The 25,262-nt window shown below is 36.1% G+C and overlaps 2 protein-coding genes across 4 annotated transcripts; both read right to left on the reverse strand.

Moving 5' to 3' along the window:
• Window positions 1-764: 764 nt before the first annotated feature.
• Window positions 765-16,772, reverse strand: LOC110797288 (factor of DNA methylation 1). Of its 3 annotated transcripts, XM_056829149.1 has the most exons (20): window positions 16,622-16,772; window positions 15,331-15,719; window positions 14,522-14,700; window positions 14,293-14,347; window positions 12,099-12,384; window positions 11,295-11,473; window positions 10,853-10,942; window positions 10,304-10,783; window positions 9,367-9,579; window positions 5,916-6,157; window positions 5,649-5,772; window positions 3,352-3,544; window positions 2,752-2,845; window positions 2,510-2,574; window positions 2,340-2,387; window positions 2,001-2,154; window positions 1,657-1,884; window positions 1,507-1,581; window positions 1,339-1,417; window positions 765-1,147 (listed from the first exon to the last, which is right to left on the reverse strand). In XM_056829149.1, the coding sequence occupies exons 3-10, from the start codon at window positions 14,566-14,568 to the stop codon at window positions 5,990-5,992; spliced, it is 1,518 nt and encodes a 505-aa protein (XP_056685127.1). In that variant the 5' UTR covers window positions 14,569-14,700; window positions 15,331-15,719; window positions 16,622-16,772; the 3' UTR covers window positions 765-1,147; window positions 1,339-1,417; window positions 1,507-1,581; window positions 1,657-1,884; window positions 2,001-2,154; window positions 2,340-2,387; window positions 2,510-2,574; window positions 2,752-2,845; window positions 3,352-3,544; window positions 5,649-5,772; window positions 5,916-5,989. The 3 variants fall into 3 exon arrangements, with proteins under 3 accessions (XP_056685127.1, XP_056685129.1, XP_056685128.1); XM_056829151.1 differs by having other exon boundaries at window positions 1,657-2,154; window positions 12,099-12,391; XM_056829150.1 differs by lacking the exon at window positions 2,510-2,574 and having other exon boundaries at window positions 1,657-2,154.
• An 855-nt stretch (window positions 16,773-17,627) lies between these two features.
• Window positions 17,628-24,939, reverse strand: LOC110797284 (factor of DNA methylation 2-like). The gene is made up of 9 exons (XM_022002380.2): window positions 24,773-24,939; window positions 24,607-24,662; window positions 21,930-22,816; window positions 21,281-21,462; window positions 20,191-20,280; window positions 19,820-20,107; window positions 19,367-19,582; window positions 19,001-19,260; window positions 17,628-18,022 (listed from the first exon to the last, which is right to left on the reverse strand). Exons 3-8 carry the CDS (start codon window positions 22,807-22,809, stop codon window positions 19,033-19,035), a joined length of 1,884 nt encoding a protein of 627 aa, XP_021858072.1. The 5' UTR covers window positions 22,810-22,816; window positions 24,607-24,662; window positions 24,773-24,939; the 3' UTR covers window positions 17,628-18,022; window positions 19,001-19,032.
• Window positions 24,940-25,262: the final 323 nt, after the last annotated feature.

The raw sequence follows: 25,262 nt of genomic DNA on the forward strand, positions 1-25,262 counted from the left end.
AGCGCACTAAAATTCAATTGGAGCAACAGCAGGATTCAATTCCAGATTTGCAATTCTGAGAAGATTAAGTTAGTCAGAAAATTGAAATCAAATGAATCCATCATCTGAATCCCTCTTTTATTTGAATAAATCAATCAGAAAATTGAAATCAAATTGAAAAAGGGTAAATTACGATTGGAATTGTAAAATACTCACCATTATTGTTTTGGAAACTTCTACTTTCTGGATTCGCAGCCGGAGTACCCTGGAAAGGAAAAATCGACCGAGCTTGAGTCACGTTGTGTTGAATTTCTGAGTAGGCGGAAGCCATTGAAGAGCAGATTCGAAAGGATTGAGAGAGAAAGGGCGATGGAGTTGAGAGTGAACGGACGTGTGTTCTGGGTAATTTTAGGGCTTGGAATCAAAGTGGTTTAATTAGGGGGAAGGTATTACCGTCTTTTTCTTTGGGGACACGAAAAGTTAATTTACTATTTTAACCTCAGCTAGTCTTATATGCACGCGATCCGTGCGAGATTATATAAAAAATTAAAATTGTATTACTACCACTAAATATACATACTTCGTATTAGATTAAAAAAATATTCGCAAAGTTCATATTTTAAAAAATTAAGGTTATAGTATACAATCATACATCTAAATAGTGTAACGGAGTAATCATGTGTTTACTTTAATGAACAACATGACGACCTAAAAGCAGTTGTTCAAGAGATCACAACAATTCATCTTCAATTCATTGTCATACACAAAAATAAACCTCACAACCATGACTCAAGAACGTCTCCATAAAATTAACAAAATTTACAAAATGTTCACACTTGAAATCATGTCTATATACAAATAGTTCAGCCACGGTTCGACAACAGCATAAGCACTTATGAACCCTCTTCTAAAGGGATATCAAAATACATCAAACCACTAACACAATATCAAATTCAATTGTAAATTTGTTGATACATGCATTTTCACAAATAGGGTACTTTTAAGCAACTATAGCTCTCCTCTAAAACCTGCACTTGACAAATACTGATTCAAGATCATTTCTTTGCTTAGGATATCGTCCCCTCTCCAGAAACAGCCCTTCAAGTGACCGATTTGTGACCATCTCCTTGCTTAGGATCTCGACCTCTCTCGTGGTGGAGGAGATCGACTGCGATAATAGTTAAGATGCAATGGAGTAATTAAGTACACAGTTGAGTTGAAGAGAGAACTGAATGTTCTTTAAGTTCACAACAGATATTTTGTATAAAAGAACAACATGGGCATGGGGACTCACATCTATACCTAGTACCTCATTAGTCGGAAAAGCTCAAGGGAATTAGGATGGAAATGAACACAAACCTGTGGTATCTTCCTCCATTAGCAAGGCCTTCATCTTTAGCATAATCAGGAGTTCCCCTGAGTTTCAGGTCTAGAACGACTGCATCAATATTCAACAACATAGAATCTATAAATTAAGTCTTAAATTGAGTCTGAGGAGAAATTGAGGTGTTCAGTTTAGAGATTAACTGAACATGTGATATCTTCCATTAGAAGTTCATCTTTAGGATAATCAGGCGTTCCTCGACCTCAAGTCTAAAGCGACTGCATCGACAGTATAGGTTTCAGTCCCAAAATGGTAGAGAGATGAAGATAGTCAGGTTGGATATGAACACAAACCTGTGGTATCTTCCATTAGCAGGGCTTTCATCTTTAACAAATTCAGGACTACCCCGAGCTTCGGGTCTAGAGCGACTGCATAAACAATAAATGTTCTAAAATTAATAGAGATGCACGCGATGTACGAAGCTCAAAGTTAAATAAATACATTAGAAAAAAATAATTTCCCTAGTTTTATAAGACTCCATAATTTCCCTTCCCGTTATAGTCTCCTTCATTTCCGTAGAGCTGTCATATGTCCAGTAACACCATTAACAATTCTCCCATCATCATCATAATCATCATCTAATCATCAAATCAAAAATCATCAAATCACAAAGAAATATACAGTCGATAATACTAACCCCTTCTTTCTGATCCAGACTCCACCTTGCCGTCACTCGTCCTCGAACCTTGCACCGTCGAATCCCCACCCTGTTTCTGATTAAAATTACCTCCATAGTAATTCTGATCTTTATAAACTTCTGGTCTAGGCTCTTTCACACCCTCTCTTGCTTCCTATTTTAGTAAAAAAAATCAAAAAATCAAAAAACTTTCACTAAAATCAGTTTCTAATGCAGGCTGAACTCAAATCAGTTTCTGATGCAGGCTGAACTCAAATCAGTTTCTGATGCAGGCTCAACTTAAATCATAAATAACAGTAACAACGAAATTAAACAATATAATTAATTGCACTTAAATACCTGTCCAACTGCACTTAGTAGTATTACATCTGAGTTATATTGCTGCATCTATAACAAAAACAAAAAGAACAAATCATCAATTTCTCAACAAAAATGGAAATAAATTCAATTAATTGGAAATAAACCAAATATCAAAATCAATAATCAATCCGTAAATTATGTGGCGTTACCTAATTCATAGTCCATCCAGCAGTATTCAACACTTTCTGTGACGTTAAATTGCAATTTCCTATTCCTATACCCAACCAAACACATCACTGAACTACTAAAGACAATAAAATTACACTAACAATAGTCATTCATACTACACTAATTTAATTAAGACAGACATAAACATGTTTTCATCTACCAAACGCAAAGAACCTTAAAAATAACAAAATCAATTGAAAATAATTGGGGGAAAGAAGCTCACGTTTGGAAAGGAACCACTCCTGCCAGTAGGATCTGCAACATCTTCTTTCTTAAAATCACCATCTTCAAAGTGAGATCAGTAGAGAAATTCGAACCTGAATGACGAAGAATTCCAAGTTGATGTTGTAATTAAGTTACACTTCAGTCAACTAAAAAAATTCAATCAATATGCCAAATTTCCGAAAATTATACAAAAATAACCTCAAGTGTTTCCTTATTGAATAGGGATCAACAAATTATACCCTTGAGCTTGGCATATTTTTTTATCAACAAATTCTATATATTTATTTATTTTAATTTTACTATCACTGTCCTCAAAGGGGTTGGTACAACAACTTGGTAGTTATATTAATTAAATTAATGCAAAAACACAAAACTAATAAAATATCTTAATCATGCATAACAGTCATTAATTCAATTATGTGATCACATAATCACCAGACCAAAGGGGGAAAAATTCAATTGACAAATACTATACTCTCCCATTAATCCATTTCATATTATTTGACCAAGATCCTAATTAGTCCATTCGATATGTACGTACATAACCTTAAAAAAACGATGATATGGAAGGGAGTAAAAATAAGGGGAAGAAATTTACAGCTAGGGTTTTCCAGAGGGTGAATTTGTCCAAATAGTAAGAAGGACAGCTGCTGCTGCATTCTCCTTGTTCTCGGATTAGCTCGTTTTACCCATTATTATGCTTATCATTCTCTAACCTGATTTCTTCCAATGTCATAAAACTATGATTTATGTCTCCTTCACTCCTCTCTAATTCAACCATTGCAATGCGTCTGAAACCCAAAAACAAAAACAACCAAAAAGCAAATATTTTGTCAAATAATTACGTTTCGTAATAGAAAAAACCATAATCAACATCAAGATGAAGTAAAAGGGAGAAAGAATACTGCCAAAACTGCTAATTTATTCTAGATCGTCAACGAAACCTTGAATTTGAATGAAATCAGATCCCGAAATCTGCAAAATTAAAAATAAAAATCGAATTGACAATCACTCACATCACCTTTCTCACGCAGCGGCAGCTTTTGCCCATTCATTAAGAGAGAAATCAAATTCTCGAAGAGTTTCGAAGTCAAATTTGGGGAAAACAAATCAGTTGATTTTGGAGAGAGAGAGATTCAAAGATTTTCTGAGAAAATTTTCTCTCTTTGTGATTGTGTTTTCTGAGTGTGTTTTGATTTGTGGAGATTCAAAGGTTTTGGGTTATGTAAATTGAATTAGGTTTGCCGTTTCTGTTTCTTTTTGCCATTAAACAAAAATAATCCGATCTCAGGGGTAGAAGACGAAGATGAATCGAAGAATAGAAGATAGAGAAAGGGAGAAGATGAAGACTTACCATAGTTGCTGCTGAGGTTTCACGCATCGAAAGAAAGGGAGATGGAGTTGAGATGGAGGGAGGGAGGGAGGGAGAGAGAGAGAGAGGGGAGGAGAGTGTGCGGTAAGAGACCGCGACATTTTAGGGTTTGTAACTGTGATTAACGGTTAAACGGGGGAGGGCATTATTGTATTTTCTCAAGTGGACACGAAAAGTTAATTTACCAAAAAAACCCTCAGGAGTTGGCTTATATAATAGAGATAAATAGAGTTGAGACATTATGAATTTAAGTCTTATGACTACTTGAGTCGATGTCTTTCTCATGGAAAGAGAATATCTTTTTTATTTCACATGATTATTTAAAAATAATTTGGAACGAAATATTTGCTCCAAGAAAACAAAGGGATAGTAGAGTAGTAATTTTTTCCAACATTTGAAATATAGAATAATAGAATTGTTTCGTGAGTAATTTTGTCTGACAATAGAATATAGAGTTATTTGGTCACTAACCCGCAGAAAGTTGTTGACTCGAGTCCCTTTAGTCTTTAGAGCATCAATACTAAGGCCAACTCTTATTTGCTCACTCTTAATCTCTCTCCTTATCCACCTCATCCCATCTCTTATTAAAAGTTTATCTATCAACAAACTCAAGAAATAGGCTAACTCTTATATACTAACTCTTAAATACTTTTTTACATATCTTTTTTTTTTAAAAAAAATAGCCAAAAAATATGCATAAATATACACCTCACCCCACTCTTATTTCTAAAAGTTACTTCTTATTTAGAGGATGTCTTAATCAACCTCTAAATAAGAGGGAGCTAAGAATTAGCTCTTATTTATTAAGAGTTACCTCTTATATTTTCTCTCTCCTTAAGAGGGGGCTAAGAGCTCCCTATAATTGATGCTCTTACGGAAGTAAAACTTTTTAACATCACCAAACAAAAATTTTAATATAAAATTTTAAAATTTAATTCATTCTACAATATAAGTTCAACCAAATAACAATAGGTAAGGTCAGCGGATCAGCTTTCAGTAAAGGCTCTATTTGTTTTGACGGAAAATACTTTCTCGGAAAATATTCCTATTTTCCTTTGTTTTGTCAAGGATGGAAAACAAATTTCCAAAGGTGAAAACCAACTTTCTCAAGGGGAAAACCAATTCTCCTTTTTTTAAAAACAGGAACCAAATATTTTCTACTTTAATCCCTTATATTTCCTTCTCTCTTTTCATTTCCATTTCTATGTTCATTTTCTTTATAATTTTTCTTGTGAGAAAACAAACAATGGAAAACTATTTTCTCTTAAAAGTTGTTTTTCAGAGAAAATTATTTTCCTTTGAAAAAAAAAGTTCCTTAAACAAATGAACCCTAAGAAGTAAGAATGAAACTTCAGCACATAGACAAGTACATAAATGACTCGTCACATCCAAAACAGCAGCATTGTATGACGGTACACCGTACACATATTTCATTACTCCGTATTTTGAGTGCATGATACGGACAGAGTACGCACATCTGTAACTGAGAACAGGATATATACATATCTGTGCCTGAATTTTACCATATCTATGAACTCGCCAAAAAGTTGTCCATGGTTTGTTTTAACCACACTGGCTGTTGCTGTTGCTGTTGTTGCTGTTGTTGCTGTTGTTGTTGTTGATGTTGCTGCTGCTATTGCTGTTGTTCTTGTTGATACGTGTATACATGCAATAAACGCAGACCAAAGGTTAAGCTCAAATATAGGGCAAGCAGAAATTCTGACTCCAACATCCAGTAAGTAAACAACTCAAGTCACACTTTTAGACCAACTTGATATTAAAATACTTACAGTTGAACAACTTCGCCTCTGACGCTTTAGAGGTTGACTCTTCAGATTCTGGAAAACAAAAATCAAAACCTCTTTTACAGTTGCCTGTAGTTCCAAAGCTCTTTCACGACATATCTCCCGCTTGGATTGTACTCATTGATTTCTAGCAAGGCCATTGTAACTGCTTTGTAGACTTCATCACCCCACTGGACCTTCAGTAACTTCAACTTCTCATCTTCCTCGTTGATTACTTCGATTGCTTCCTGCATCGTGAATCCATTTTAAGGTTCAAGTGTTGGATTACTAGTTAAATAAACCATGGTTTCATGAGTCAATATTCACAATTCAGTTCTAATATTCAATTGAAACTTGTTGCACCAAAGATAGTAGAAGATACTAATTCGGTCTTTTACTACTGTTGGGGTGTTAAAATGGGCCCACCATTTTAACCTAAAAGCCAATAAAATCCACTCAAGCCCAATATCCCTTACAAGGCCTCAAAGGCCCAACAAAGGCACTATATATACCCCTCAAAGGGCAAGGTAAAGAGGTCATTCTCTAACCCTAGAGAAGCCACCCTACTCTCTCTCCCCTAAACACCTCATTTTATACATCAATTGTACTGACTTGAGCGTCGGAGGCTCCGCCTCGGGGACCCCCCTTGGCCCGGAGTTCATTTTGCAGGCACCGTACGTGATCGGAACTCAAGACATCAAGGACGCTCCTTCCATCGTTTCAACCCCGGAACAATTTGGCGCCGTCTGTGGGGATCGAGAGCAATAACCCATGAAAATCCACATTTTCATACTATTATGTTCAACCGCAAAAATGGCCGGAAATCTGAAATAGCCGACCAAAAATTACTGTTTGTCAACAAATTACGTTATAATGGGTAGTGTGGTGACAAATAATGTTGCTACAAATTGTTGCTACAGATCGTTACTACATTTTGGTGGCCCAGTAGCCTCAAGGCCAAGTAAAGATGCTTTCCCACTCTCCCAGATCTGCAAACTCATTTTCAGAATAAAGAGGATTCATTTTGCTTGAGTACAGATTTTTGGAGCCAGTAACAGCTCACGCGTGAAAGTTATGAATTTGGAAATAAAGCAAGTTTCCACAACTCAGACTCAACTGAGCCCACAATCACCTTGCACGATTGGTAACAACAACATACATTGGCATGATGGCACTACATCACTTCCGAAGGTAAAAATCCGAAGGATAAAACCGAGCCGAAGGTAAAAATCCGAAGGATAAAACCGATCCGAAGGTAAAAATCCGAAGGATAAAACCGAGCCGAAGGTAAAAATCCGAAGGATAAAACCGAGCCGAAGGTAAAAATCCGAAGGATAAAACCGATCCGAAGGTAAAAAGCCGCTCCGAGATTACAACTCGAACCGATGTTACAATCCGAGCCGATTTTAGAAGCACGTTCTTGAACAGATCTTCGGATTTGAAGAGCGAGGTTAAAAATCGCTCCGAGATTACAACTCGAATCGACGTTACAATCCGAGCCGAAGTAAAGAAATCGCTCCGAGATTACAACTCGAACCGCTGTTACAATCCGAGCCGATTTTAGAAGCACGTTCTTGAACAGATCTTCGGATTTGAAGAGCGAGGTTAAAAATCGCTCCGAGATTACAACTCGAATCGACGTTACAATCCGAGCCGAAGTAAAGAAATCGCTCCGAGATTACAACTCGAACCGATGTTACAATCCGAGCCGATTTTAGAAGCACGTTCTTGAACAGATCTCCGGATTTGAATAACGAGGTTAAAAATCACTCCGAGATTACAACTCGAATCGACGTTACAATCCAAGCCGAGGTAAAGAAACCGCTCCGAGATTACAACTCGAACCGATGTTACAATCCGAGCCGATTTTAGAAGCACGTTCTTAAATAGATCTTCGGATTTGAAGAGCGAGGTTAAAAATCGCTCCGAGATTACAACTCGAATCGACGTTACAATCCGAGCCGAAGTAAAAAAACCGCTCCGAGATTACAACTCGAACAGATGTTACAATCCGAGCCGATTTTAGAAGCACGTTCTTAAACAGATCTCCGGATTTGAAGAACGAGGTTAAAAATCGCTCAAAGATTACAACTCGAATCGATGTTACAATCCGAGCCGAAGGAAAAAAGCCGCTCCGAGATTACAACTCGAACCGATGTTACAATCCGAGCCGATTTTAGAAGCACGTTCTTAAACAAATCTCCGGATTTGAAGAACGAGGTTAAAAATCGCTCAAAGATTACAACTCGAATCGATGTTACAATCCGAGCCGAAGGTAAAAAAAAACCGCTCCGAGATTACAACTCGAACCGATGTTACAATCCGAGCCGATTTTAGAAGCACGTTCTTAAACAGATCTCCGGATTTGAAGAGCGAGGTGAAAAATCGCTCCGAGATTACAACTCGAATCGATGTTACAGTCCGAGCTGAAGGTAAAATCCGAAGGTAAAAATCCGAAGGATAAAACCGAGCCGAAGGTAAAAATCCGAAGGACAAAACCGAGCCGAAGGTAAAAATCCGAAGGATAAAACCGAGCCGAAGGTAAAAAATCGAAGGATAAAACCGAGCCGAAGGTAAAAATCCGAAGGACAAAACCGAGCCGAAGGTAAAAATCCGAAGGACAAAACCGAGCCGAAGGTAAAAATCCGAAGGACAAAAATCCGAAGGTAAAACCCGAGCCGAGATTACAACTCGAATCGATGTTACAATCCGAGCCGAGGTTAAAATTCTGAGCTGAAATCGGCTTTCACTTGGAAGTGATCAAAATCAAAACCCAACCCATTTTTCAAATAGAATTGGGTCTGGGGGGCATTTGTTGGGGTGTTAAAATGGGCCCACCATTTTAACCTAAAAGCCAATAAAATCCACTCAAGCCCAATATCCCTTACAAGGCCTCAAAGGCCCAACAAAGGCACTATATATACCCCTCAAAGGGCAAGGTAAAGAGGCCATTCTCTAACCCTAGAGAAGCCACCCTACTCTCTCTCCCCTAAACACCTCATTTTATACATCAATTGTACTGACTTGAGCGTCGGAGGCTCCGCCTCGGGGACCCCCCCTTGGCCCGGAGTTCATCTTGCAGGCACCGTACGTGATCGGAACTCAAGACATCAAGGACGCTCCTTCCATCGTTTCAACCCCGGAACAACTACTATTGATTATTGGAAAATATTCACAATTCAGTTCCAATATCCAATATTCATCAGTAAAAGTGCTGGTGGTTTCTTATTAATTGATTCATGATTTTTCATTTCGGTTTAATAACCGACATCATTGGCCGGGTTGGCTTGGCTTGGCTTTGGCATGTACTGTTTGGATTGAAAAGAGAGAACTTTTAGTACGCGAGTTACTGTTTGGTTAAACCTATTTAAACTTATTTAAGACAAATTAAAATTAAGTTCGGATAAGTTCAGACAATATAAGTTGAACAAAAAAGAAGCAAGAAAATATAATTCACCTTCATCTCCCCTTGGAATTTGACTTTGAAAGGATGCCACTCTGGATCTGACAAATTGTTCTGCCACAATGAGCACTCCATTCCTGCTTTTGTCAAGGCTACATTCGCTGGGTATCTTCTCTTGCACTCCGAAATAAAGGCCTTCATGTCGATTTCCCCCATTCTTTTCACTCCAATGACAGTGTAATTACCTGGAAAAGTGTGCGACAGACCCTAGATCACAAAGAAAAATAAATGAATTTTCTGACAATATAATGCAAAAGCATAACCTAAAAGAAAGCACGAAGCAGCACAGCACGAAGCAACAATGAGATAGAGATAGAACAAGTCATAAATCCATTTCAATTGTCTGATATTTCTAACATGCAGCTGATGAAGAAATCAGCACAATGGAAACAACAGCAAGGGGAAGAACAAGATATTATGCATTACCACATTTTACAAACATTTTCCTTGCAATATTTTTAATCAAAAAGTATCTTATGGGATAATTTTGTCCAATTAAAATGCACTCCAACCGTTAACTAATTCTTTCCTTTTCCCAATACTTCCACATTAATCCGTTTTATTGGACTTATTTTGACTGAACTTGTATTATATGAACTTATTTTATCTGAAAAAAAACTTATTTTGTCTGAAATAAACCTACTTGTGCGTGAAAATGTCTGAAAAAAACTTATTTTTGTTGAACTTATATTGTATGAACTTATCTGAACTTAACTGAACTTAAGAACGTATCTGAACTTATTTGGTCTGAAATTAGTCAAAATAAGTCGAACAAAACAGAGCCTAAAGAGGTTGGGTTATAACACACTATGCAATGTAAATTTAACTCTCTTCTTGCCTTTGGACATAAACTTTTCAGATGTTCGAGGTAAACTATATAGAATAACAAATTGGGGCACAGACCAAACCTATATCTAATGGCAAGACATACCACAATTGATGTAGCCCGGGCATCTTTCAGTTCGTCATTGCTCTGCCGTAGTTTAATCGCTAGTACTGTATTCGTTTCTTCCAAATTGCTCATCTCTTCAATCTTATCATTCAATTCTTTATTCATATCTTCCAAATTGCTCACCTCTTCAATCTTATCATTCAATTCTTCTGTCATCTTCTCCATCTTTATCAGCATGGCAGCATGATCAGCATCTCTCAAAAGGTTCTCCCTATCACTTAGCTCCTTTTCTAACTGAGAAGATGATGTCTCAACCGAAGTTTCCAAATGGTTCAAAACTCCAATCTTTTGATTCAACTCTTCAGTCATATCCTCCAACTTCCTCTGGTATACAACAGTGCCATCATCTCCTAAACACTTCATGACTTCAAACTTTCCTTTAAATTCTTCGATCTCTAACTGCAACTTATGCTTAGCTTCAAGCTGAAGAAACTTCTTCAAGGGCTCTTCTTTTTCTTTCTGCAAATTAAAATTTAAGTCAGCAAAAGCTAATCATAGTATGAAGTATGAACATGCTTTTCAGTTCACCTGCTGTTCTTCAGTGAGCTTCAATATATTTACACGTGCTGTCTGCAGCTCCATGGAAGCCACTTGTAGTGAATTGATTCTTTTAACAGTCTAAAAAGCATCAGACAATAAGTTAGGGGACCTAACACCAAATGCATCATCAATAAAAGGACTACAGATTTAAAGGATGACACCTTTGTACTATTTAAAGGATCGTCCATAAAATATCATCTAAGTAGACCTCTCACTAACTTACAGTTCAACTTGACATCCTTAATAGTTCGGAAAATTTAAATTGATAACCAAAATTTGGAAATCACTGAGCTTCCTCCATAAATGCAAAAGAAAAACTATTGATCTCAACAAATAGGAAAGTTCTCCAACATATAGGAAAGCAAATCCAAGAGTCAATCTGGTAAATGTTCATAGCACAAACATGAAAAGAAAGGAAAAATAAATTAACCTGCTGCTTTTCCTGCAGTTTCTGTCGAACACGCTCAGTGTAGACATTACTTTTGTTTATTTCCTGGTCATAACAATCTAGCTGTCCTTCCTTAGTCTTTAGCTCGTGATATACCTTCTCGTGCTCTTGTGATATCCTTGTAACATGACATTGAGCAATGCCCTGCATTATCTCCATTTCTGTCGAGAATCAGGCATGCAAAAAAAAAAAAAAAAATCAAGGTCTGTTCAATTTATCAGTATTTTGTCATTTTGCATGGTGCCGCGGAGGCAGGGGCATGATCCTTGAAGAAACTAATCATACACAAGAAAAGTAAGGTTGAATTAGCTCACAAGATTTACTCTAAGACAGTTCAGCACAGCAAATGCTTTCTTGCCAATATGTGGATAGGTGAATAGGTAAAAGACCCACATGTTTATTGCAAGAGTGAAAGACTTAGGCATCGATGGAGAGCTAGAATATAACATGCCAGTTAGCTCTAGCCTTAACACCAGACCAGCAACCCAAAGTTAGAAAACAGTTTATAGACCATGGGAAGAAACAAACCAGCACGTAGTATGACGAAAGAAACATGATCTTAACCATAGTTGTTAAGAATGGAGAGGAAACGAGGGGTGGGGGCCTAAGAACCAAGCCCATTGCACAGTTAGGTTCCACCAATTTGTAGTAGGAGTAGCACATTTGGGCTATTAATCAAAATCCCTTTACTTTGATTTCAACAAAAACATCTTCAAATTGAACCTAACAAAAGTTCCTACATGAGAGAAAACAATGCTTTAATTTCTCAGGAAAAGAGAAACTGACCTGCATCATACAATGCTTTCTGCAGCTTGTCTGCTTCTTCAAGAATCAGATTCGAAGGTATAGCTTTGACATTAGGGCGGCTAGTTTTAGCTTTCCCATAGTTACGGTCAATCGTCTCTAGTAGTGTTTTATAGCTTTGCTTCCTCTTATCCCGACAGAATGGGCACATGAAGGCACAATCTAGGTTCTTGTAAACCCCGGTTCTCAAGGCGTGAAATGGTTTCTCGGAATACTTCTCAATCTCAGAATCAGTAATGTCGGGGTCTTCATCTATTCTGTAATCCATCTAGCTCCTTGAAAATAAGGGGGAAATGTTATGTTACTAGACTTGCAACTTGACCCATTATTAAGATTAACTACTTCTCCCGCCTAAAACTGCATAACAGAATTCCTATTTTGGGAGCTAATTGGTATTACACACTCCCATTATGTTTACAAGTGTCTTCTCTTAGAATTTTTAAAAATTAGAGTCTCATATAATAAGCTCCCGGAATCCGGAACTATCTCTGACCCTAACCAAAAAATAAAATAAATCCGACAAAACTATACTAAAAACTGAATTTAATTTCATTCAACTAACTTAATTTTTATCTAATAAGAAAAAAAAGAACCAGATTTGGGAATTGACAGTTGAAAACATTTTCAGCAGAAAACAATTTCCGTGAAAAACATTTTTTATTGAAAAACACCACAACAACAACAACAAAATGATTTAGTGTCGGTAACATAAACAGTCATAAGGAACCGTCGGAAAAAGAAAAAGTTAGTTGGCATATATTATCTCCCTCCACTCAGCTTTATCTAAAGCCGCCCTATTTCCTCAATCCCCAATAATGTTTCAAAATGATATTTACATCATGTTTAATTCTATTTTTAGACAAAAACATTTACTACATTACCCTTCGTACTCATTTTACCGCACAATATTTATGATTTTCACTCCTTTTTCTTACTTTATTCATTTTTTTAAAACCCCACACAATTTTTACACATTTTTTTTAAACTTTATTGAGTTTATTCATATTTTATTATATTCAACATATTTTTCTACTTTTATCTTAATACCAGCCCCGACCCTGAGGGTAGGAGGGGAGTGCAGCGGCAACATTTTATTTTGATGTTAACAATCCCACCTTTTGTATTGTTCATTCAATTTTATTTTTTAGCCTGCTTTTCTTTCTTTCATATTCACTTTTATTTTGGAGGAATTTTCTCATTCATAATTTTAATGTAATTTTTTATGTTATTAAAACTCTCTTTTGTATTAGCATTATGTTTAAGACAAATAAGTCCACATCGAGCTTAAGTATGTAGTGCTTGATATATAATTTAGTTTTCACTACTCAGTTGTAATTCATGTAAATAAATTACTTATGGGGTGGAGTGAATATATGTTAGATAGTCCTGAAAAATCAAAGTTCAAACTTTAACGAAGATAAAAGTAAATTTAGAACTACTAATATAATTAAAGATATTGATACTGATACTTCTCTTGCTAGAAAATAATATATATTTAGAACTACTAATATTTTTTTTTTGGGGGATCAAATAATAACCCTATTTATGCATATTGACTCTCTAATACTCCGTCTATTGTACTAATTGATTGCAAGTTTTTAGAGCAGACGAATTGAAATTCTAGAAAGACATAAGTAAAAAATATATTAATTTTAATTTGAATCTGAATATGTAGTTGATAGGACGAACATTTTGATGCAAATCTTTTTTTCCCAATTGTAAAACTATATATTTCAGTTATTTATCAGACATATCATTTCGGAAGGAGCCCTCAATCCCTTATTTAGCTTAGGGCCCCGAAAAATCAAGACCGGACCTGCTTAATATTGGTATAAATAATAACGGTAAATATCTTTACGAAATGGAGTTAGTATCACCAATTTCGGAAAGTACAATTTCGGATAAATCAAACAAAAAAAACACAAATTGCATGAAAAATTAGAAAACACAAAAATCCTCTCCCATGAAACCCAATGTTAAGAAGGAAAACCACTTTACACCAAACCAAACTGAGGTTAACATGCATTCATAATTTCGTGATACTGGAACAAAATTAAGACCAACAAACTATAATTTTAAAATAAATCGTACCAAAATAACTTGATTATAACAAAAATTACATAAACATCACTCGTTTCAAAGATTCATAAAAGATAAAAAAAAGAGAGAATTTTACCTTGGAAGAGAAAAGGAGTGAAGAACTAAGAGAAACCTGCAAACCTTTTGAATTCCTGTTCATGCATATCAGAGTCATGAGTACTTATACTGGCACGGTTAGACTTCCATTTCTATATTAAATTATTTCATAAAAGCAATTGGCCGACTATACACTTACTCGGGGAAGCGTGCAATAACAAGAGACTAGATACTCCGTACAATAACAAGAAAGGGAAAAAAAAGTTAACCTGCTGCTTTTCCTGCAGTTTCTGCCGAACACGCTCAGTATATACATTACTTTTGTTTAATTCCTGGTCATAACAATCAAGTTGCCCTTCCTTAGTCTTTAGTTCATGATATACCTTCTCGTGCTCTTGTGATATCCTTGTAACATGACATTGAGCAATGCGCTGCATCTTCTCCATTTCTGTTGAGAATCAAGCATGCAAAAATTTATCAAGGTCTGTTCAATTTATCAGTATTTAGTCAATTTACATGGTGCGCGGAGGCAGGGGCATGATCCTTGAACAAATTAATCATACACAAGAAAAGTAAGAGTTGAATAGTTGAATTAGCTCACGAGATGTACTCAAAGACAATTAAGCACAGCAAATGCTTTCTTGCTAATATGTGGATAGGTGAATAGGTAAAAGACCCACATGTTTATTGCAAGAGTGAAAGACTTAGGATATAACATGCCAGTTAGCTCTAGCCTTCACACCAGACCAGCAACCCAAAGTTAGAAAATAGTTTATAGACAATAGGAAGAAAAAAAACCAGAACATAGTATGACGAAAGAAACATGATCTTAAGTTCTTAACCATAGTTGCTACTACTCGTTAAGAATGGAGAGAAACCAGGGGTGAGGGTCTATGAACCAAGCCATTGCCCAGTTAGGTTCCATCCTAGAACCAATTTGTAATAGTAGTGGCACATTTGGGCTATTAATCAAAATCCCTTTTACTTTGATTTCTATAAACACATCTTCAAATTGAACCTAACAAAAGTTCCCACATGCGATAGAGAACAATGCTTTCTCAAGAAAAGAGAAACTGACCTGCATCATACAATGCTTTCTGCAGCTTGTCTGCCTCTTCAAGAATCTGATTCGAAGGCATAGCTTTGACATTATGCCAGCTAGTTTCAGCTTTCGCAAAGCCAGGGTCAAACTTCAAATATCTAGCCAAAGCAAGATGGAGAGCTTTCCTTTTTGATCTTCGCTGAGCAGAACTTGTGGCGGCAAAACCTGAGACATGCTGTAGTAATGTTTTAAAGCTACATGATTGCTTCCTCTTATCCTGACAGAATGGGCACTTGAAGGTACCATCTGGGTTCTTGACTTTGCAAAGCCCGGTTCTCAAGGCGTGAAATGGTTTCTCCGAATACTTCTCAATCTCAGAATCAGTAATGTCGGAGTCTTCATCTATTCTGTAATCCATCTAGCTCCTTGAAAACAAGGGGGTAATGTTATGTTACTAGACTTGCAACTTGACCCATTATAAAGATTATACCAGAAGTAAAATCATGCACACGGAATAAACAGCTGAATCTCAGATAAAGACTAAATCTAACACATTCTTGATACTTCATAATTCCTAAACGATTAAATTATGTCCGATCTGCAATTTCGAATTCAATCATAACGCAAGTCCTTAAGAACAAATTATGAACTTTGCCAAAACATTTCACATAAACTCCCAAAAGATGCACCCACTGAAGCACTATCATTCAGAATTTATAGGTCAAAAGATTTCCACTTCAAGAACAAGTAAACAGCAGATTATTCCAAAACCCCATACTCTACATCAACATTCTTACAACCCTAGCCGAAACAACCAAAAATCGCCAAACCGTAGGTACAAGATTTCAAGCATACTGTCCATTACACCAACAATTCAGATGTACACAAGCACTTCACCAAAACAGATTATCAGAATTCAATATTCTAGTTACCCAAAAGTTACAATTTGATCAAGTACATCGCCAAAATGCAGGGTTTTGTACGTATAAACCATAGTTTAACGTCTTTAACCCTACATAAAAGTATAAAACCCTAGCATTTTGTAACATGGAAACATTAATGTTGAGTGATAATTGCAAATTAACAACAATCGCATAAAAGAACAACAAATACAAGTGGGTCTTACATAATTTCAACAGAATTAGTATCCTATATAAAAAGAACCATAAATTGCAGAATTCAACCCTAATTTGTATGCGTTCATAATTTTACTGATACTGAAGCACAAAGCCACGTGAAACAACAGATTTTTAAAGAAAATGGTAAAGGTTTATTGAGATGTACGAGTGAATGACATGAACAAGCAAATTTAGTAATGTTGATGTACCTCGGGAAGAGCGTATTGAGGAAGTTTGCCGTGGAATTCCCAGAGGGAAAATTCCGGAGTTCAATTGAGGGAGAATACTGTGTTCCAAATTTGCACTGCAATTCAAAGGGATTTCTGCTGATCAGAGTAACGATGTTGCCAAGTTTGACTATGTGGACGGTACAACAGTAATTTTTTAAGTGTTGCAACCGAGTAGGGGTGTAAATTCTCCGTCCGACCCGTTGAACCGATTTATTTGTCCGACCGATTATACTCAAATCGTTTAGAACCCGCAAGTTATGACTTCAAGTCTGATCTGATCCGATCCGATTATATTCAACCTGAATCTGACTCAACCCATTAATATTGATATGAATCTGATAACAGGCTGATCCATGACAATCTTGATCCTTTCAATCCGAAGCGAAGCGATCTGAAACTCGTTTATGATCTGATCCGTTTCAACCCGAGAATGTTCCAACCCGAAAAAATCCGTTTAATCCGATATGTTTGTAATCCGTGACTCATTTAATCCAAACCGTTTCAATCCATAACCCGTTTAATCTGAATTGTTTCAACATGTGATCCGTTTACTTATAAAGTTATACTTCTTATACTTGTAACCTTATAAAGTTATTTACTCCAAAAATAGCGTCTTATAACGATATATAGTTATACAATTATGCTACATAGTTATGGAGGCTTCTCTTCGCCCCCAAGCTTACATCCAACACTAGCGACTAGTACTCCTATTTGCGTGCTCCATCTTGAGATGTTCAATCCCACATATAAGTTCTCTACATTGCATAATCAGATTAAAATTAATATCACAAACATTGTCTTGTGCTTGAATTCTATACACCGTCTTGTGTACATGAAGTACTAAGTACTTGTACACGCCATTTCCTTGAAACTCGATAAAATTAAGGTTCATTAAGAACCTGAATCAAATAGTCGTAGACTAATCATCGAGTTTTTCGACCTAATAGACATTAGGTCTTCACTCCGTACGTGTAGCAAAATAATGTTAACGTAGAAACATCAGTAAAAAAGGTCTCTTTTGCACCAAAGAAAACTGTATAACATCTCCAAAAAAAAAAACCAAGGCACTCATCAGATCAAAACTTTCAAAATGAGATGCTGTCAATCTGCATCCAAAACAAGGCTCCCTCTTCCTGTGCACTCACTAACAAGCAATTTCAGAAGCTCCTATATAATTCAGAGTTATGGATTTACATATTCAAATGCTATTTCTTGTCAAAATCAGATGTTGTTTATCACCTCCCACACACCATTATAAGCAGAACTGCAAAAGAGTAACTATGTACATTCTAAGCCTCACATCATTAGTCTCAAATCTCGTCTCCTAATCCTCTTGTTCGTCTTCTCGGTTCATGCAAATAAAAAAATCAAACAGATCCCCTGCATAATCATACAAAAAAAAGTGATTATGGAGATTTTCAGAACAAGTGTCTCCCTAAAATCAAACAAATATTCAAAAATATGCAAATACTTGGATAAATTAACATGAAACTGCAAGAACAAAACTTTAGCCCAAACACGAAAAACACAGTAGTTTGTTTCATTCAATTCAAATTTGAAGAACATATTCCACAGAACTTGGATGTTGCACGTGCATACTGACATACTAGTAGAATTTTGTGAGCATGATATATTGATGCATGACATTATATATGTATGCTTAGATGATCAGTGTCAATGAATCAAAGAAGAGGATCCTTCTATATTGCTACTATAGACTAAGGTTTCCATGCTCGGTGCACATTAAGTCTCCGTTTGGTAGGGTGTAAAACGTTATTATAGAAAATGACTTCCCCCTTTTCAATCATTTTAGGCTGTTTAGTTTGGCAAGGAATGGAAAACAATTTTCCATAACTCACTCAAAGGTGGAAAAACCTTTTCCATTTAAAAGGGAGGGAAACCATTTTTACACCTTTCCTCCTTACCTCCCTCCCCCTCTCCCTTCTTCCCCTCAATCTTCACCATCTTCACCCATTTTCTTTCAAGGAACCAAACAAAGGAAAATTAGTTTGGAATTTTGTTTTCCCTTGGAAAATCATTTTGCACTGAAAACGTTTTACAACAAACCAAACGGAGCCTAATTCACAAATTAAGCATTACCCCTTCCCCGGTTTTCAAAGGGATTTCCTCTAACTAATCTCTGGGAGGGTGGATGCAGAACAGGTAAGACCGTAAGACAAATATTGCCATACACCCTTAAACAGATGTAAGCACATTAACACTTTGAACTCTCTAATGGTCAGAACTCATAAGCAAATATATCATGCAACTATGAAAACTGCACAAAGAAAATGACGCGCAACATCACAGATTCACAGCAAAACAGCAACCAAGTTAGGCTGTTATACAGATACTTACACTCAAGAATAGTTTCAGACAGCAACTTATATTCACTTCTTGCGCTTCAGAGCCTTCAGATTCTTAAACACATAGCTTACAACTTCCTTCACAGTAGCCTTTCGACCTTCCTTATAGTTCCAGAGCTCATTCACCACATATCTCCCACTTGGATTGTATTCATTAATCTCTAGTAAGGCAACTTTAACTGAGTTATACACTTCAGCACCCCACTTCTCCTTTAGCCTTGTCAGTTTCTCATCTTGCTCATCGATTTCTTCCTGCATCAACAATCCAATTTCATGTTCAAAAACAGTTGAAACAAATATGAAATGAAAGACTTGGACTTGGAATATGTGAGTTGAACAAGATCTAAGTTGAGTTTACCTTAGTCTTTCCATCAGTGTGAGTAATTTTGAAAGGATGCCATGCTGGATCTTTCAATTTCTCCTGCCAAAATGAGCACCCTTTACTTGCCTTTATCAAGACCTCATCTCCTTTGAATCTCTTCTTGCACTCGTTTACAAAGGCCTTCTCATCAATCTCCCCCATTCTCTTGACTCCAATGTTAGTTCGATTACTTTGCAGGATTTCCAACAAACCCTAAACCACATCAAGTAAATGTGTAAAGAATGCAAGTCTCGGCAATAAAATAGAGATAAATCCATCTCAAATGTCAGATAACATCAGCTAATGAAGCAACCAGGATATTAATTAAGAATATTAATCTCAAACTCAAACAAAGGGATATTAAGAATAGTAATCTTAAACTCAAAACAAAGGGATATTAAGAATAGTAATCTCAAAGTCAAACATAGAACATAGGAGTATAGGACATACGGCGATTAATTCTGCACGAGCTGGCTGTAGTTCATCATTGCTCTGCCTTTGTCTAATCATAAGAGTTTGATTCATAGCTTCCAAATGATTCATGTCTTCAATCTTTTCATCCAACTCATCAGAAATCTGTTTCAACTTCATCTGGACTGAAATGTCATCATCATTTCCAAGATGCTTGGTGACTTCTAGTTTTCCTCTTAACTCCTCAATCTCCATCTGCAACTTCTGCTTAGCATCCAGCTCCTTTTCTAACTGAAGAATCTTCTTCAAGGCCTCTTCCTGCTCCCTCTGCATTATCAAAATCATAGTCAGTGAGCGAAATCAAATGAACACGTGTTGATGGCAATGTATTACATGAAATGAACAATCACCTTTTGTACTTCAACAAGCCTCAAAACATTTTCATCTGCTTTCTGCTGTTCCACTGAAGCCATGTATAGTGCCTTGTTTCTTTCATCATTCTAGAAAATCATCAGATTTCAAGTGTGTTAACTTTCATCAAAATTAGAGATCGTCAAATGCATAAACCTCTACCATCTTTCAGAACTTACATAGTTATACGTAATATAAGATTACAGTAAGACACAAAAACACAAGGTGAGGTCAACTAAAGACACTGACATATGTTCTAGGCAAAAATGATGATTCCAAACAAGCAATTATATGGAACTATAACGAGAACTACTTAGTTTGTACTCATTGATATCTGTTTTTACAATGCTGGAACAGATCAAACTGGAATTTACCAAGAACTGAGAGGCCTAATCCTGTTAAAACTTACAACTGTGGCTTATTACTGTAACGAAAATGATAAAGGTCGCAACATGCGACCTTTAAGCCGTGTCACAATGATGACATGGCATGCTTATGTGTCATGATTTAAATTGGAAACTAAAATATTTAACTTATATAATCTATTATATACCTTTCAAAAAAATGTAGGAAAATCTTAATATTCTAATTTGTTTCCTTCTTTACATTGATTACCTTATTTATATATTTTTATAGTAAAAATATTGAATTGATAGTAAAAATATTCTGATGACGCATGGCCTACGTGGCGCCTATATGTACCAATTAAACTGCGACACGTAAGATTGCGACAATTAAATGTTGTCGCAACTTGCGACCTTTATCATCACCCTGTTCGTAAAACCATGCTGGTTTTGTTTTCTTCAATATGCATCACATCCTCATCACTTGAAATTCTGAGTGCCATTATAAGTACCAGTGACATAGATAGGAAGCCAATCAAAGCTCACAAGAGGAGTGGAAGATGGTTAGCAAATTAATCACCAGCAGAATAGTAGAAAGGGAACCTCGACTAGAGGCAGAGTAAAATCACTGACAATTCATTACAACTAGCTGTAATCTTTGATTGACTTGATTGAAAAGTGGTTCCATACAGAAATATTTCATCTGATGTATGCCAATTGTGATTGAACATATTAAGAGAGTTACCTGCAGCTTCTCCTCCTCGAGTTTCTGCCTTTCACGCACAGTTAAGACCTCACGCATGCTTAACTCCCTGGTGCGCCGGTCAAGCTCTCTTCTCTTAGCCTCCAGTTCATGCATCATCTTCTCACGCTCTTGTAATATCCTATCAACATGTTCTTTTGCCATTCTCTGCATATTCTGGGTATCTGTTGAGAGTCAAACATGAAAATTCATCAGATAATGTGGCAGGTATATGAAGATTATATAGGACAAGACATAAAAACCTTATAATCTTTACACTGTGCATGGATATGTCCCACTCCCTAGAACAAAATATGCCCAAGTAACCTCAGAAGTTCAGTATTTACTCAAATAAGGCAGGAAGAAAGGGTGAAAGACTGTGGTATTGATGTATTACTGGTATCAATGGAGAACTGTAACAGACACTTACCAGTAAACCCTGACACTTATGCAAAAAAACCGTTTTTCCTGACTAAAACCAATTTACAGGCCAGTTCTCCAGAAAGGGAGAAAATTGTTTTCCGTTCATACAAATCGAAATGAAAATATTGCACCAAGTAGAATAAACCAAACAAAGATCAATCATAGGCTAAAATCAAACTATATTCTCTAAATAGACTGAAAGCAATGTGGGTTATCAATGGAAACAGACCTGAATAGAATGTTTGCAGCAGCTCATCTTTTTCTTCAAGCATCCGACTCATGGACATACTTTTTTCAGAGACCATGGATTCCATTTCGATCATATTTTGATTTTGCACATCAATCTCATTTGCCAAGATGACAACAGTTCTACTAGCCTCTTTTCCTTGTTGAATAATATCAGAAAGTGTCTTGAGCTCGGTGTTCTTGCGAAGGTATTCTCCTATCTGCCCCTCTGAGTAGTAATCATCTGCACAAGCTCTCCATCCATAGATACGCGAACCAAGATCACCTTTGTTTGCAATCCACTCCTTCTTGCTACGACGATCAGCTATAAAGGACTTCTCAAAATCCAGTGAAACCTTGTGACTTTTCATTTCTTTCTCAAACAGCACAACAGCATTTGCAGTACCTTCTTGCTCATTGTGGAAAACTTCAACTCCAAGTGGTCTGTACATCGAGAAAGTGTTCATCCAAAATCCACTATCAGTCTTTGAATCATCATCCACAATGTTGACAACAATGCCCATCCATGGCCAGCAGAAGACCTCTTCTGGTTCACTAAGTTGTTGTTCTGCCTCAACTGGTTGGTTAGTTTGAAGTGGTGTAAAACCTAAGTCAACTTCCAAGTATCTTGCCAATGCAAGATGAGTAGCCTTCTGTTTGGCACTCCTATGAGCAGCACCTTTGGCAACACCTGAAGCATGCTGGTGTAGATCTTTGAGGGCATATTCTTGCTTCTTTTTTCCTGCACAGAATGGGCATCTAAGGTTGCCTTTTACAGTCCATACTTTGTAAGTTTTGTTTCTCAAGGCTTGGTATGGTTTCTCCGCGTACTCCTCAATCTCAGAATCACTTATTCCAGAATCCTCATCTGAGCTGCTCTTCATCAGAATCCTGGAGAAATCAGAAAATGTCAAGCTCTTGGAACAGACAATTGAACTAAACTGAACTGTTATGCTCTCAGCATTAACAACTGATGTTTCAGAACATGATTTACTGTAATTTAACTTGTTGATATTTCAGAATTTCTAAGAACAAAATTTCTTACTAACACACTACACATCATATACTTCTATGCAAATTACAAATATTGGTGACACAAATTGACATGAAGGCCCCAAGAACAAAAAATTCACTAGGCTCACACTCTCACAACAGATGTAGCAACTGGTGAATATTTAAAGAAAACATCAAAAACTATAGGTAGGACTTTCATTGTTAATCCAAAATCATACGAGTAAGTCAATACTAACTCCATTTCAAAATAGTTATCACTTTAGGATTTCCTATGATATGACCATATGAGGATTGAGCAAGTATTTGTTCATCTTAGGCTTGTGTGTACAAGCATTTATGCTTACTTCTTACTGCATGAATTAATCAAAACATAAAAAAAATCAAAAGATAGGAAATAAATAAAAATAATAGTGAAAATAAAAGAAGGGAAGTGTGAAATCACTATTCTACCCTTAATATGGAACTTTTCTACCTCCATTTGATGTACTTGTCAATTTTTAGCCAAAATGATAATGTACTTATCATTGTTATCCATAAATCCCCATAAAACATAGAGAATTTTCAGTTGTATTTATTACTCCATCCATCATTGCAAAAATCCCATATATTCAGCTACATTTATTGCTCAATCTATTCCTATAAAAACATGTTGCATTTCCATTTCCATTTCCATTTCTATTTCTATTTCCATTTCTATTTTGACCCTTCCAAAATAAGTCATCCATGCCGAATTTTTTAAGATTCGGTAATAAGTACTCTCTGTCACCATGTGTCTCCGTACCTTAATTCAATCAGATCTTGTTCCAAGGCACAAAATTTCCACACTTACAAACGCAAAAATAAGTACTCGTACTACCTTATGAATATGGGTGACTTTGTGCACAAAATTTCCAAACATACAAACGCAAAAATAAGTACTCGTCCTACCTTATGAAAATGGGTGACTTTGTGCACAAAATTTCCAAACATATAAACGCAAAAATAAGTACTCGTACTACCTTATAAAAATAGTATGAAAATGGGTGACTTTGTGCACTAAATTTCCAAACATACAAACACAAAAATAAGTACTCGTACTACCTTATAAAAATAGGTGACTTTATATAACATAAAACAGAGACTTTTATAACCTCAGGTGCCTTGGGCGAAACTTTTCACACAAAAGCATAGAATTTATCATTATTTTACTTTCAGAATTTTCAATATTTTACATTCTGCGTAATATTCAGATCTGCGATTGGAAACTTTCTGCACATCCCGAGGATGAACAGGTACTTCCTTACAAGTACGCTCAGCCGCAATATAATAACCAGGCAACAACATTTTCAGGTGTTCCCACCCATTTAACAACAGAGAATAAAATATTCAATTTTTACTAAAACCCACTATTAAAAAAACCCAGTATTTGCAGATTCCAACCGCCATATGCAACAATATTATCATATTTTACTACTGAAAGAAGCACAAACCCAGATGAACAGTTCAACAAATGGCAATAATTTTTCGAACAAATGGTAATTTTTGTGATTACTAATAATGAAACAGATAACGAGGGCAAAAATCAAAGCAAAATGTGGTTTATGCTGCGAAAACAAAGGGTTTCTAAAAAATTAAAGCAAAATTACTGTACTAATCATTTTTATTTAGTACTAATGAAAAATTATTACCTTGAAGAGAAATCTTAAAACCAACTGTTTGTTTTCTTGAGGTTAACCTCTGGCTGCTGTAAAATCAAGCGGTAGAATGTTAGATCTTCATTACAACTTACAAGTGTCAATATTTAAGAAACAAGTAAGTTTGACATGAAAAGATTTGATTTTTATGTAAACTTACTCAAAGCGCCAACTTTGGTGCAAACGGTAGAATGGTAGTGGGATGTTCTAGACTCTTCTAGTAAGTCTAATATAGGTAAGGATTAGGGTGCACCAATTTTTTTTACCAATATGAGTCACATGACTATTTCTAAGTAATGCCTATTTTTTCTATCACTCACAAGTCAGAAACCCTTTGGCTCTCAAGTCTCAAGGTGTTTCACTTTAATGGGCCGAGAAACGTACTCTTTAAAGTTTACATCAGGGATTGTAGTTCATAAAAAGTACTTGAGTCTTTCGTACCAATATAAAAAGTACTTGAGTCTCAGATCTCCTAATTTGTAAAATTGTTGTAGTTTGTTCTAACAAATTTCTTTTTTTTCCTCTTTTGGTAATGAGGGTTATTTTCAACTTATTTTCAAAAAGAATTTTGTCCTTGGCCTATTTTGTTATAATTATTATTGCTATTTAAGTTACACTAGTTCCTAATTCCCCACTCCACTCTCATTATC

The sequence above is a fragment of the Spinacia oleracea genome, chromosome 5 (assembly GCF_020520425.1).
Source record: "Spinacia oleracea cultivar Varoflay chromosome 5, BTI_SOV_V1, whole genome shotgun sequence".
In the NCBI taxonomy this organism is placed as follows: domain Eukaryota; kingdom Viridiplantae; phylum Streptophyta; class Magnoliopsida; order Caryophyllales; family Amaranthaceae; genus Spinacia; species Spinacia oleracea.

What these genes read in the sequence shown, in the direction of transcription:
- LOC110797284 (XM_022002380.2), bottom strand. Translation starts at nt 22,809, where the DNA reads ATGAAGAGCAGCTCAGATGAGGATTCTGGAATAAGTGATTCTGAGATT. An exon ending in TCGAGGAGGAGAAGCTGCAG is followed by an intron (nt 20,281 to 21,280) that starts GTAACTCTCTTA and finishes ATGATTTTCTAG; the next exon opens with AATGATGAAAGAAACAAGGC. An exon ending in ACACTGATGGAAAGACTAAG is followed by an intron (nt 19,261 to 19,366) that starts GTAAACTCAACT and finishes TTGTTGATGCAG; the next exon opens with GAAGAAATCGATGAGCAAGA.
- LOC110797288 (XM_056829150.1), bottom strand. Translation starts at nt 14,568, where the DNA reads ATGTATATACTGAGCGTGTTCGGCAGAAACTGCAGGAAAAGCAGCAG. An exon ending in GAAAGCATTGTATGATGCAG is followed by an intron (nt 11,474 to 12,098) that starts GTCAGTTTCTCT and finishes GATTCTCGACAG; the next exon opens with AAATGGAGATAATGCAGGGC. An exon ending in AACTGCAGGAAAAGCAGCAG is followed by an intron (nt 10,943 to 11,294) that starts GTTAATTTATTT and finishes GATGCTTTTTAG; the next exon opens with ACTGTTAAAAGAATCAATTC.